General features: G+C 59.4%; 1 protein-coding gene across 1 annotated transcript in view; it reads left to right on the plus strand.

The window, feature by feature from the left end:
• The window catches only part of PYGB (glycogen phosphorylase B), a 35822-nt gene that overhangs the window by 20908 nt on the left and 1766 nt on the right, over positions 1-13148 (plus strand). Inside the window, exons 10-19 of the mRNA XM_061436443.1 lie at positions 875-1021; positions 1717-1880; positions 2534-2648; positions 3011-3112; positions 3635-3782; positions 7376-7434; positions 9002-9143; positions 10625-10832; positions 11269-11403; positions 12466-12532. Coding sequence (XP_061292427.1) covers positions 875-1021; positions 1717-1880; positions 2534-2648; positions 3011-3112; positions 3635-3782; positions 7376-7434; positions 9002-9143; positions 10625-10832; positions 11269-11403; positions 12466-12532 — 1287 coding nt within the window. The remainder of the gene's footprint in view (positions 1-874; positions 1022-1716; positions 1881-2533; positions 2649-3010; positions 3113-3634; positions 3783-7375; positions 7435-9001; positions 9144-10624; positions 10833-11268; positions 11404-12465; positions 12533-13148) is intronic.

The following is a 13148-nucleotide window of genomic DNA, read 5'->3' on the forward strand; positions in this document are numbered from 1 at the left end:
GACCACGGGTGTGAAGTCAGTTTGGTGGAAATAAAGCTGCCTGGAGCTCTGTCGGGTTTGCAGAGGAAACGGGGGCGATTCCCAGGTAGCAAAGAGGTGCTTGGTTCCGTGTATGTCCCGGGTCATGACAGGAGAGTGAATCGGTTTGGTGTATGTGCTGGGTCACATCAGGAGAGTAAGGGGCAAAGCACTCACCACGAGTCTGGGAAGCTCCAGGCCCCAGAGCAGAGACATGCAGCTGGCAGGGCCCTTCCTGGTGGCATCTGAGCACCTGCCTCTGACCCTACACGTGGCCCTCAGCTTGGCGTCTGGCAGCTGGTCTTCTCTATTCACTGTGGGGTTTCTGGAGTGTTGCGAGCTGGTCTTCTCTGAGCACTGTGGGGTGTCCTGGAACGTTGTGAGCTAGTCTTCTCTGAGCTTTGTGGGGTGTTCTGGAGTGTTGTGAGCTGGTCTCTGAACACTGTGGGGTTTCTGGAGTGTTGTGAGCTGGTCTTCTCTGTTCATTGTGGGGTGTTCTGGAGTGTTGGGAGCTGGTCTTCTCTGTTCATTGTGGGGTGTTCTGGAGTGTTGCTAGCTGGTCTTCTCTGTTCATTGTGGGGTGTTCTGGAGTGTTGCGAGCTGGTCTCTGAACGCTGTGGGGTTTCTGGAGTGTTGTGAGCTGGTCTTCTCTGTTCATTGTGGGGTTTCTGGAGTGTTGTGAACTGGTCTTCTCTGTTCATTGTGGGCTGTCTGGAGTGTTGCGAGCTGGTCTTCCTCTGAACACTGTAGGGTTTCTGGAGTGTTGTGAGCTGGTCTTCTCTGTTCATTGTGGGGTGTTCTGGAGTGTTGCGAACTGGTCTTCTCTGAACACTGTGTGGTTTATGGATTTTCACAGGCCTGGGAAATCACAAAGAAGACTTGTGCATACACCAACCACACAGTGCTGCCTGAGGCCTTGGAGCGCTGGCCAGTGTCCATGTTTGAGAAATTGCTGCCGCGGCACCTGGACATCATCTACGCCATCAATCAGAGGCACCTGGACGTGAGCATGGCGGGGCAGCGGGGGTGCACCTGCAGGGCCCGCCCATCCTGTTGTGATGGGGGGAGGAGGGCCGCGCCTGCTCCCCTGAGCCCTCTTCTCCACTCCATATCGGACTGTCAGGCCTGAAACAGGTGCTTCTTGAACAGAATAGACTCTGCTCACAGAGGACTTGGGGCCTGGGGGCTGGCCCTTGGCAGAGATGGTGGCTGGTCCCCACATTGGGAGACCTGCTTTCGGGGTTAGGGGGAGCCCTTTTTCCCATATCTGAGGAGGTTCAGCTGTAAGTGTCTGTTCCTGGCACGCCAGAGGCCTTTGTCCCGAGCCATCACTGCAGCGTTTGGGTGATGGGGAAAAGTCACCTGTGTCTTTTCTCTGTCACGCATAGAGAGGATGCTGGTACAGGAACGGGGGGACTTAGGGTTCAGGTGTGATGATTTTCCTCCTTTTGATATTTTGGTGAAAGAGTGGCTGTTCTCACTGGTAGACTGTGGTTACATCCTGCCTGGGCCACCGGGCGCAGCATCTTCATCTCTTCCTGTGGGTCACACGGCACCTGCTCAGCTCCGCCAAGTCCACGGGCTGAGCCCACGGCTCCCTGGGCCCAGGCAGCCCTGTGCTCAGGGCTAGCCAGCCTGGGTTCTAGCCTGCCTGGGGGAGCAGCCCCCGCCCTCCCACTCACTGCTCTGTCCTTGTAGCATGTGGCCGCCCTGTTCCCTGGGGACGTGGACCGCCTGAGGAGGATGTCGGTGATCGAGGAAGGGGACTGCAAGCGGATCAACATGGCGCACCTGTGTGTCATTGGGTCCCACGCCGTGAACGGCGTGGCAAGGATCCACTCGGAGATCGTGAGGCAGTCAGTGTGAGTGGGGGGCGCCCTTCAGCTCCCACCCCATCCCTGCCACCTGCAGCACAGTGGCTGAGGCTGGTAACCACCCAGAGCTCAGTGGTGGGAGGGTGAGCCTCTGGCTCGATGGACGATGCTGGGGGTGAGCCCTCTTGTCACTAGGAGCCCCTCCGGCTGTCAGTGTTCTCCGTCTCTCCAGGCGGAAGATCTGCTCCTGGAGCACCTGCCTGGGGATGAGGGGCCCCGGGCCAGATGTGGGGAGGTCAGGGCTGAGGTCAGGGCTGGGGCTCATCCCTGAGAGGAACGAGGGATTCCGAGGGCAGGATCCCTGCTCCAGCCCCTCTCCATGGGACGGGATCTCAGAATTCCGTCTTTCAGTCCTCATCCCAGTCCTCGAGTGGGACACCTGCCGTGAGCGCCCAGTGGCCTTCATCCTCAGGGCTGGCCTGAGGCTTTGTGTGATGTACCGTTTTATCCCCACTGTCTGTCCGCGGCCTGCTGTCAGGACCAGTGGGAGGAGGCCAGGCTCCAGCCACCTGCCAGGGTGGTTGGGCTCCTGGGGAGACAGACAGCAAGGCTGGGTCCGGGGCCCTCCAGAGGGCCCTGTGCCCTTTGCCCACCTTGTTCCAACCAGCGTTTGCCGAGTCGCCTGTGGTCTGTGTGTTTAGCTTTAAGGACTTTTACGAGCTGGAGCCGGAGAAGTTCCAGAATAAGACGAACGGCATCACGCCCCGCCGCTGGCTGCTCCTGTGTAACCCGGGGCTGGCAGAAACCATCGTGGAGGTGAGGCCGGTGCCCCTGGGCCCACCTGGGGCTGTGTGGGTGCGACCCACCCCCTTGTGTATGGAGAGTGGGGGCTCCTAGATCAGTGGAGGGTGGGCACTGCCGCCCACAGGTGTGACCAGCCTGGCGGTTGGTCGGCAGCCCTGGCAGTCCGTGCAGGAGTTCAGAGGGGGTCCTGGGCTTCAGGTCCAGCTTGTGAGTCCTGACGAGATGTGTGAGCTGGGAATGGGGTCATTGTTGAGTTGTTCCCGTGTTCTTGAGCGGCCCCGATGTACAAGATCTCCTGGGAGGGGGTGTGGTGGAGATGAGCGGCCAAAGGGGACACAGAGCGCAGAAGCTGTGTATCCCTCACGGTTCTGCAGAGAATCGGGGAGGGTTTCCTGACAGACCTGAGCCAACTGAAGAAGCTGCTGCCACTGGTCGGGGACGAGGCACTCATCAGGGACGTGGCCCAGGTCAAGCAGGTAGGCCTGGCATGGGGCCAGGAGCCCAGCCCCCACTCGGCCCTGTGGTGGGGCCCTGGGTCCTCTGGGAGAGCTTGTCTGCGGGGGAAGCACGTGGGAATAGACGCAGGCCCCGCATCTCCACTCGAGGTACTGTCTGCGCCCCCAGGCCCCCCACAGCCGCCTCACGGCCAGGCAGGCCGGCTCTCTGGGCGGCCTCTGAAGACCGAGACTGACCCTCTGCTACGCCGCTGGCCTGGCCCTGGGGGCCCAGAAATAGTGTTCACTTCAGGGTCTCCGCCCGTCTTCTCGTCTCCTCTTTCTGCTTTTCTCACCCTCGCTTCTCTCCCAGGGTTTGCTTGTTGGTCTGGTTTCTCGCTTAGCTCTGAGCTCTCGTGCGGATCCACTCTCAGGGTCATGCTTCCCCGCTTCTGCCCACGTGGACCATGTCCTCCCTGGGGCGGCCCCTCCCTACCGTGTCTCTGACGGGCTCACAGGCTCAGCCCTGTGGACACCCCACTGTCCTTACCTCTGTTCTCCCAGGAAAATAAGGTCAAGTTCTCCGCCTTCCTGGAGAAGCAGTACGGGGTCAAGGTCAACCCCTCGTCCATGTTCGACGTGCACGTGAAGAGGATCCATGAGTACAAGCGGCAGCTGCTCAACTGCCTGCACGTGGTCACCTTGTACAACCGTGAGTGTCCTGCCCGCACCCCCTGCCATGGACCAGGTCTTTTTCTCATGCGCTTGATCTGACGTGACACGTTCGCTTTAAGCAGCGACTTCTGGTTTCCTGTGTTCACAGCAGAGCAGCTATAAGGAGTGAGATGTGAGCTCAGAGGTTGGGGAGCTTGAGGCCCAGGGGACGCCCTGCCTCTGGGGTGGGGCCTTGGGGTCCCTGGAGGCTGTGTCGTAGGTTCTCTGTGTAGCCTTTCTTTCACATTTAGTTATTATTAGACTTGTTTACAGTTACCTGGAGACACTTTACTCAGCAAGGGAGGCATTTAAAGTGCACTCTTGGAAGATGGAATAGTATGTTAAGTCTGTACACCTTAAACTAGTAACGTTTAAGTGGCATTTAATTTTGAAGCAAATGTGAATCAAAGAGCTCCCTAACCACAAAGTCACTATGAACATTTTCTAGTTCTATAAATGAGGTAATAAAGCCTCAAGGAAACCCACAAGGTTTTTTAAATTTTGTAACATAGTAACATAGCAGCAGCAGTAGTAACATAGTAATATTAATAGTAAAATAGTAAAGTGAATCCTAATTTTGAAAACAAAGGAACCGCAAATACAGCTCTTCTAGAGAATGTCAGCTCCCCAGTTCCCACGAGGGAGACTTGGTCCCCAGGGCCCCACCCGGTCACTCATGAGACAGTTCAGATGCTGGTTTAGGTTCAGCGGCTCTGACCCAGTGCTCAGAAAAGGCCCAGGGGAGCGCCCTCCCGTGCGTGTGACCCAGGCGTCTCCTGGGTCGGAGACGGCAGTTCCCGGAGACTGTGTTTTGTGCCGGGGTTTCCTTTCACAGTTGCGATTTCCTGCATTTCCTTTGTCGTTGTCCCAGCGGTGCCCCCGAGTCCCCTGCTCCTGAGCAGCGGGTCGGGTCTCCTGGAGGCCTGCCCTCCCTCCCCGCCCCCTCTGGTGGCCAGGGCCACCTACTGCCCCCCGCACTGCCCCTGCTCGGGGCTTTGGCAGCGTTCTGACGGGACTGACAGGGCGTGCGCCCCCCACCCACTCATCCACCGGTGTGTGTGTGCACGGGGGTGTGCTCGTGGTCTCCCCACGGGCAGCCCCCCTCACCGTGCCCTGACTTGGGTCCCAGTCTGCTGTGAGGGCCATCCAGTCACCCCTCTGCTTGGTTCCTGCGACCCGGGATCTTCTGTGTCCGCGGCGTCGGTGGCCTTTCCCAGGAAGGGTGACTGGGCTGAGGTGATGTCCTCGGCCTCGCTCTTTCCTGGGGTAACGCGGTCAGGAGGGTGGTCCTCGGGGGCAGCTCTCTTGGCTGGTTCGTCCGGCTCAGCTGTCGCTGGCCATCCGGTCAGTTCTCTCCATGCTCGAGGCCCTCTGAGCGTGTTGGCTGGTGTCTTCTCTCCCGTCTAAGGAGTGCCTTGAAATACGTGGAAACCCGGATCCGGCTTTCTCCTCCTGGGGCTCTGGTGCGGTGTGGGGTTGGGGTTTTCTCCCACCGTCGTTCCGCCCGTGGCGGGCTCGCTCCCCTCTTTTCTGCCCCGTGCTGTCTGCTGCTCCTGTCTCCGTGCTGTTCTCTGCCTGTTTCTCCTCCCTGTGCTTTCTGTGATCGGGTCGCACCTCATGGGGCCGTTCTGCCTTGTGGCCTGTGTTTTCCCCCACCTTGGTGTTGCGTTTTGGGCTGTGGTCTCCCGTCTGCGTTGACCATCCTCATAGGCTGGAGACTTACGGGGGGTGGCTTCCACTTCCCTTGTCTGTGGCGAAGCTATGTTTGGGGTCGGAGGAGCTGCATCAAGGCCCTGGCCGGAGCCTCTGAGCTCAGGGCACTGTAGGCCTCCCAGCTCCAGATGCCTCTCTGAGGCCATGTCCCTCTCTGTGGCCATGAACCTCTCTGTGACTGTGTCCCCTCTCTGAGGCCGTGTCCCCTCTCTGAGGCTGTGTCCCTCTCTGAGGTTGTAAACCTCTCCGAGGCTGTGTTCCCTCTCCGAGGCCGTGTCCTCTCTCCAAGGCCGTGTCCTCTCTCCGAGGCCGTGTCCTCTCTCTGTGGCAGTGTCCCTCTCTGAGGCCGTGTCCCCTCTCTGAGGCCGTGTCCCCTCTCCGAGGCCATGTCCCCTCTCCGTGGCCATGTCCCTCTCTGAGGTCGTGAACCTCTCTGAGGTCGTGTCCCTCTCCGAGGCCGTGTTCCCTCTCTGAGGCCGTGTCCCCTCTCTGTGACCGTGTCCCTCTCCGAGGCCATGTCCCCTCTCCGAGGCCATGTCCTCTGTCTGTGGCAGTGTCCCTCTCCAAGGCTGTGTCCCCTCTCCGAGGCCATGTCCCCTGTCTGAGGCCGTGTCCCCTCTTTGTGACCGTGTCCCTCTCCGAGGCCGTGTCCCCTCTCCGAGGCCATGTCCTCTGTCTGTGGCAGCGTCCCTCTCTGAGGCCGTGTCCCCTCTCCGAGGCCATGTCCCCTCTCTGAGGCCGTGTCCCTCTCTGAGGCTGTGAACCTCTCTGAGGCCGTGTCCCCTCTCTGTGACTGTGTCCCCTCTCTGAGGCCGTGTCCCCTCTCTGTGACTGTGTCCCCTCTCTGAGGCTGTGTCCCCTCTCTGTGGCTGTGTCCCCCCCTCTGTGGCTCCAATTCCAGGCTGGCTCAGGAGGCATCATGGCCTGTGGGCCTCTGCCCACCAGGTTGTCCAGGCCCCTTTCCGAGGTTTCCCTGTGGGAAAGGGGCTGACATAGTCCACCCGCCCAGCCCTCAGGGGCTCTTTGCCTGCCTCGTCCCCTCCCTCCCCACGAGGCCGGGATTCCTGAGACCCTGCGCTCACAGCCCCATCTCCCACCCATCTCGTGACCCGGCAGGACTTGCTCAGTGATCTGGAGTTTGCGTATTTTTCTTCTTTACAATGTAGCTTGTGGATTTGGGGCTTTTTTTTTTTTTTTTACTTGTTCTCTAGGTCACTTTGTCCACTATCTGGAAGCAGGAAGGTTCAAAACTCAGGGACTACAGGAACCTGAGGTCAGACGTTAAAGATCAGCCACGCCCCTTAGCAGTTCCTGTAAATCTCCTGGGCGATTCCCGACCCTGGTGAATACTGTTCAGGGCAGCCCCGCACCTCTGTAGACACCACCACCCCGATGAAATCTGAAAACCCAGTGGCCTGGCAAGGACACCTCATTCTGCTGGGGCTGGAGGCGAGCTGTCTGTTCCTGTGCAGGAAAGCTCTGGGGGGCTTCTCACCCTCTGTCCCAGTAGGGAGGGGGCTCGGGGGTCTCACTGACACCCTGTGCAGGTTAATCACCACTGTCCCAAGGTCAACCCATTTTCGAGTGCCCATCACACGCAAGGGCCTTCAGTCCTGGTCACCAGACCCAAAGGAGCTCCTGTCTAGGCTGTTCTGGACACAAAGGCGCAGCTTTTCCAGTGAACCTTCTGGAAGAATCTGCTTCTGGTTAGCCTTTGGCACCAACCTGGACACAGTGCAGAGTTCTGTAAACAGAAACTCCTGCGGTGCACCGCTTGCATTGGGCTGGTCTCTGAGGATGCTCGTCTCTGTGGCAAGCACAAGGCTCAGGCGTATCTGGCTCCAGTTGTCTCACTTGGCTGTCTTGTTTGTCTTGCAGGAATAAAGAAGGACCCGACCCAGGCCTTTGTGCCCAGGACTGTCATGATCGGGGGCAAGGTGAGGTGACGGCCTCTATGCTCTTGCTTGGCGTTGGGTGGGAACATACAGACCACCATGCTTTTCTGCAGTGTCCCCGTATCTGGGCTGGATGCTGTGGGTGGCTGGGCGCCGACCTGCACACAAAGCCCGGAGGTCCCGGCCCCAGCTGTGCCTCTGGGCCAGGACGTTCACGTGTCTCGTCAGCTTGGCCACAGGAAGGGAGCTGGATGGGGCCCCTGCCTGCCCAGGGCAGTAGGGTCCCCAGGGCCAGCCTCCAGTGGGGAAGCACCGTTCCTCGGTGTGACTGCCAGCGTTCCACACGTCCCCTGCATCTTTGTGCTGAGTGGACACCAGTCACTGACTGCTTCATCAGCGAGATGTGGGCCTGCTCTCAGCCTGGCCTCACGCGTTTTATTTACCGTGGCACGTGCTTTAGGACACGTGATCATGGAGTCCCAGTGTGTTGCCAGGGGGTGTCGGCGGGTCCCACCACAGGTCTCTGGACTCTAGGCCCCGTGTCCCCACCCTCTGCCACCTTTGCCAGGAGCCTGGGCACGGCTGCTTCATGGGGGCCGCAAGCGGGCACAGGCTTGTTCTCTCTTCCGACTTGAGCAGCTGCACAGGTGGAGGCACCCTGTGGGCTCCCCCAGCTCAAGCAGCAGCTCACACCCGCCGTGTTCTGTCTCAGCCACGCCCCCACCCCCGACTCCTGCTGTTCCTGAAACAGATTCTGCACAGCATCTGTTTCATTTGTCAGTATTTCCATATGCATTTCTCAGAGATGGGGACTGTCAAAAAGTTTTAAAATGTGTTTTAGAAACGAAAATCCAGAGGAAAAAAGAATCAAAGAACGTCCACAAACCTGTTGCCTGATTTCTGCTGAAGTTTCTCAAAGTAGATTACAAACAGTAACATTTCACCCCTAAGAGCTTCATTAGTTGTCTTCCCAGTGACGTTTTCCTGCAAAACCACACAACGCCACCATCACATCCACAACACTTGACAAGATTCCTCCACATCATTAAATACCCAGCCAGGGCCACGTGCCTGGCTGTCTTATTAGAAATCTCGTTTGTTTGAATCAGGACCCGGTGAGATTCTCACATGGCACCAGGCAGCTGTGTCTCATCCACAGGTTTCCGTCCACATCCCCTTTTTTCCCTGCAGTTTTTTACAGAAATCAGGTTGTGTGTCTCCCCCAGACCATGTCCCTCTGGTATCTCCCAGAACCTTCGTGGGTTCCCCGTGTTTCCTGGAGGTTGGTAGTCAGTCCTCAGGGATCCTTGTTCCCTCTCTCCATTTCTGAAAAACAAACTAGAATCAGGAACCCCAGTTTGAGGCTGACAGATCTGTGCGTGTGGGTAAGGGGCTGTCACGAAAGGTGCTTGGTCGGCACCAAGGGAGCGGCTGGGGTGCCGCGCCTCGTGGGCCTGTCGGGTTGAAGGACACACAGATGCCATGACCTCAGCCCCCGTGGGGCCCCCTCCCAGCAGCCAAGCCACTCAGCTGGGCGCGTCGAAACCAGGCCGCAGTGACCCTGCCCTGAGCACAGGGTGTGTGCTGTGTGCCCCTTTCCCCGTTGCAGGCAGCGCCCGGCTACCACATGGCTAAGAAGATCATCAAGCTGGTCACATCCATTGGCAACATCGTCAACCATGACCCGATTGTGGGCGACAGGCTCAAAGTGATCTTCCTGGAAAACTACCGGGTGTCCTTGGCTGAGAAAGGTGAGCCTGCCCTGCCTGATGCCACAGGCGGCCCTTGCTGGTCAGGGTCTGTCTTGCCTCCAGGCAGATTAATGGCTCTGACACCACGTTCCCCAGCCAGAGGCGCCCCTGTCTGGTAGCCAAGGCCCTGGTCTCTGTACTTCCTGCCCTCCCCTCCTCGCGCCTCTGCCCCTCAGCTTGGTCTTCCTGCCCCTGGGCTCGCTCTTGGTGGCCCGTGCCCCCTGCTCTCCCCGTGCCCCCCGCTCTCCCCCTGCCCCAAGGATGCTTCTGCTTGTCCCCACCTGTTCATTCTGGCCTGCATCTGCTCTGGGGGTGTCTAGCTGGGGCCCCTCCACCGTAGGAGTCCTGGGTATGTGTTGCCACCCAGAGAAGGGCCTGTGGCCACATGTGCCTCAGAGCAGGGCTCTCCTGAGCTGGACTGGCCTTTCTAAGGCAGCCGCTTCTGGAGACCTGGCAGGAAGTGCTAGGAAACCTGAGCCTGGAATCATGGCCTGAGTCGCAGCCCCTCTGGTCCAGGGACTGTACGCTGCCCTCCAGGCGTCCAGTGGAGGGCAGGCTCTCACACTCCCTCCCCCTCCAGTGCGGCCAGGTCATCAGCACCATCCTTGGGATCCCGCCACTGCCCTGCACCATCTGTGGCTCCGGGGTTGGGTTGTGGTTTGTGCTTCACTGAGCTTCTCACACGTCTCACACTTTGCCGCCTGGAACTCCCAAGCTAGCTCTTGCACTTCCTAGAACTGACCTCGGGGACAGGCCCCATGCTCCCCAGCTCTTAGACTTGCTGTGGTCATGTGTCCACCATCCCGTCTGCTCATGTCCTTCTGCCCGAGGGGCCAGGGGTGCCTGTGTCTCCATCCTGGCACCTGGGCCTGACCGTGAAGACAAGGCCGGACTCTGGACTTGGTTGACTCTGAGTGCCTGTTGGTTGGGTTGGGGAAGCAGCATCCATCAGCCCTGAGGACCAGCTGAGGATGCAGGAGTAGGGACACCGAGGCAGGCAGGATGGAAGCCGCGCTCCTGCCGCCATGGCAAGACACTCACAGGAACCCGAGTGTGGGAGAAGCCACCCAGCTGCTGGGGGGTTGTGACTCAGCTGCCACGCCCAGTCTGTACAGAGGGGCTCCTGGGCATGAGGCCACGGGAAGACTGTCCCCAGTCCTCTGCTTCTGTGAGAGTCAATTCCTTTCGAAGTCATTTAAGGAGCCTACAGGCTGATGGACTAAGACAGCAGTGATGTCAGGATACAAGGGAAAGAATACCCCACCTGGTTTTGGTACGGCCCTGGTTTGCTGGTTCTAGAACAGAGGGCCTCTGCCACTGCAGGGCTTCTCGGCATCTCCACGTGGACCCGCTGCCTCGGGCTGCGGGTCAGGAAGGGGAGCTGTGTGGGGTGGGGGCGCAGCGCATGGTGTCCCCTTGCCGTTGCTGTTGCTCGTGTGCCTCCTGACTGACGGGTCTTGCCCGTGCCCTGCTCCCCGCAGTCATTCCCGCCGCCGACCTGTCGCAGCAGATCTCCACCGCGGGCACCGAGGCCTCGGGCACGGGCAACATGAAGTTCATGCTCAACGGGGCCCTCACCATCGGCACCATGGACGGGGCCAATGTGGAGATGGCCGAGGAGGCCGGGGCCGAGAACCTCTTCATCTTTGGTCTGCGGGTGGAGGATGTGGAGGCCCTAGACCGGAAAGGGTGGGTCCCTCTCGAGGCCTCCATCTCCTCTAAGTGTCCCACACCCATGGATACCTTGAGGGGGTCCCAGCTTGGCCTTGTTGCCTGAAATCCCTCAGGGGACCCAGGGAGGCCACAGGCACCAGGGGCTGAACCCAAATGGTGGGAACCTTGTCAGCCCGCTTTGGGCCCTGTCCCGTGTCTGCCGCACGCCTCCCTCTCCCAAGATTCCCTGATGGCTCTCAAGTCCCACTTAACGTGTTATTTTCTTCTGCCAAGTCCTGGCACAGACTGGGGGTGGGGGCTCTGCGGGAACCTTTGAGCAGCTCCTCCTGGAGGACCATCTCAGCCACCACGTGTCTGTACCAGGAGGAGTTGGGGCTGATGTGCCCTCGGCGGCCAGCCCGACGTGGCTGGCCCCGGCCCCACCTGCTCACGAGTCCGCTGTCTCCTGCAGGTACAACGCCCATGAGTACTACGACCGCTTGCCCGAGCTGCGGCAGGCTGTGGACCAGATCAACGGCGGCTTTTTCTCCCCCCGAGAGCCCGACTGCTTTAAGGACGTTGTCAACATGCTGCTGAACCATGACAGGTGGGATAGGACCCACGTCCCTCCCCACCACTGGGTCAGACAGAGGGTGCCCAAGACCACACATCATTTGGGGCAAAGCCTGGGCTTCGGTGAGGCTCACCTCCACCTCAGCCCATGGCCAGAGGCTCGGCCACATCCAGGCACTCAGGCTTGTGGGACCTCTGACCGTGCTTGGCAAGCCTTGGAGCCTGGTGATGGGATTGCACGACAAGCAGGAGGTGATGTCACCTCGGTGGGTGGATGGAGGTGATGTCACCTCTGTGGGTGGATGGAGGTGACGTGCCTGGGGTACAGGGAGCCTGGGTGTTAACTACTGCTGGGAGTCCAGGAATGGTTCAGGTAGAATGAACTTGTGAGGCTATAAGTCTCTACGTGGTTGGTGTTTTATGACAAGCACTGACACGGGGTGATGCTTCTCTGGGCACAGCCTTGCTCACTTGTCACAGGTCGACAGTTCCATCTACCTTGACCAGAGGCCTCTGCTCCACCCTGGTAAAATGCGGGTCTGCTGAAGGCCAAGAATCGACCTTTATTCATTCCAGTTTCAGTTCCCGTGGGTTAGTCTTGTCATATTCCAATGAATATCGTCTGCTGGGTTCTGTCAGACCCGATCATAACTCCGCGCATGCCTGGAGCTGGGCGCTCAGTCCTGCTGATTCTGGGATCCAGGAGGGACTTTACAGGGTTCTATGAATTGTGATCCCGATTCAGTTGTAAACAAAACACGTTTATGTGTCATAAATCCTGCATCACCAGTTGTCAACTCGTGAGACCTGAGAACAGGTGGTGGTGGAGCCTGCGTCCCCTGGGCCCCCCTGGAGGTGGAGGGGGACCTTAATCTGTGTTCCTGGAATCCACGGGCACAGTTTCTTTCAACAGCATAGGGCTATAATAAGGTTTTTCTAGAGTAGTGTCTGCAGGACAGCAGTGTTGCTCAGAGCGCAGCCACTGTGGCCACCCCTTCCTGTGGAGCACAAAGACGCAGCCAGCCAAACCTGGGGGCCCTTTTCCTGACCGCCCCTTCACCACCCGCCCAGCCCAGCTTCCTGTCTCCCATTTCAGGTTCAAGGTGTTTGCGGATTATGAAGCGTACGTGGCGTGCCAGGCCCGGGTGGACCAGCTGTACCGGGTGAGGTTCTTGGGCCCTGGCAGGGAAGTTGCAGGGTGGGACCATGTCCTGCTGTCTCGGGCCACTCCCGGGAGCTTGCAGCTGACCTAGTGGCCCAGAGCAGGTTGGGCTTCTTCCTCTCTTGCTCAGGGACTGCCTCAGCTGGGCATCTGCCTGGGCTACCTAGGACCCTTGGGCCCAGGCTGCTGTCCACACCAGCACGCATGCCCCTGCAGCCTGGGCGCTGCCACAGAGCCGGTGGACGGGGCAGAGGTGATGCCTCCCAGAGGTGCTGCCACACCCTGGCCCACGGTCTGATCGCCTACGTGCAGTGAGGAAGGCAGGGATGACGCAGGGCATGAGGCCCAAGGCAGGAGACGGGGCTTGTGGGCAGTGAAGACCTTTGTGCTTAAAGGGAGGTGAATGGTTTCTAGGGCAGTGGACACGTTGCCAGTGAGCAGAGTGAGGGCCTGCAGCTCTAGAGCGGGCATGCTGGAGCTGGCTCTCCACTCTTGGCCCCAGGTCCCGCCTCTGTGTGACCTGCAGAAAGCGGGCACAGCCAGGGGGGCCTCCCGGGAAGACTCAGCTCCTGAGCTCGGGGAGGTGATGGGGTGTCATAGTCCGTGCACCTGGCCAG

Source organism: Bos javanicus, chromosome 13 (assembly GCF_032452875.1).
Source record: "Bos javanicus breed banteng chromosome 13, ARS-OSU_banteng_1.0, whole genome shotgun sequence".
NCBI lineage: Eukaryota > Metazoa > Chordata > Mammalia > Artiodactyla > Bovidae > Bos > Bos javanicus.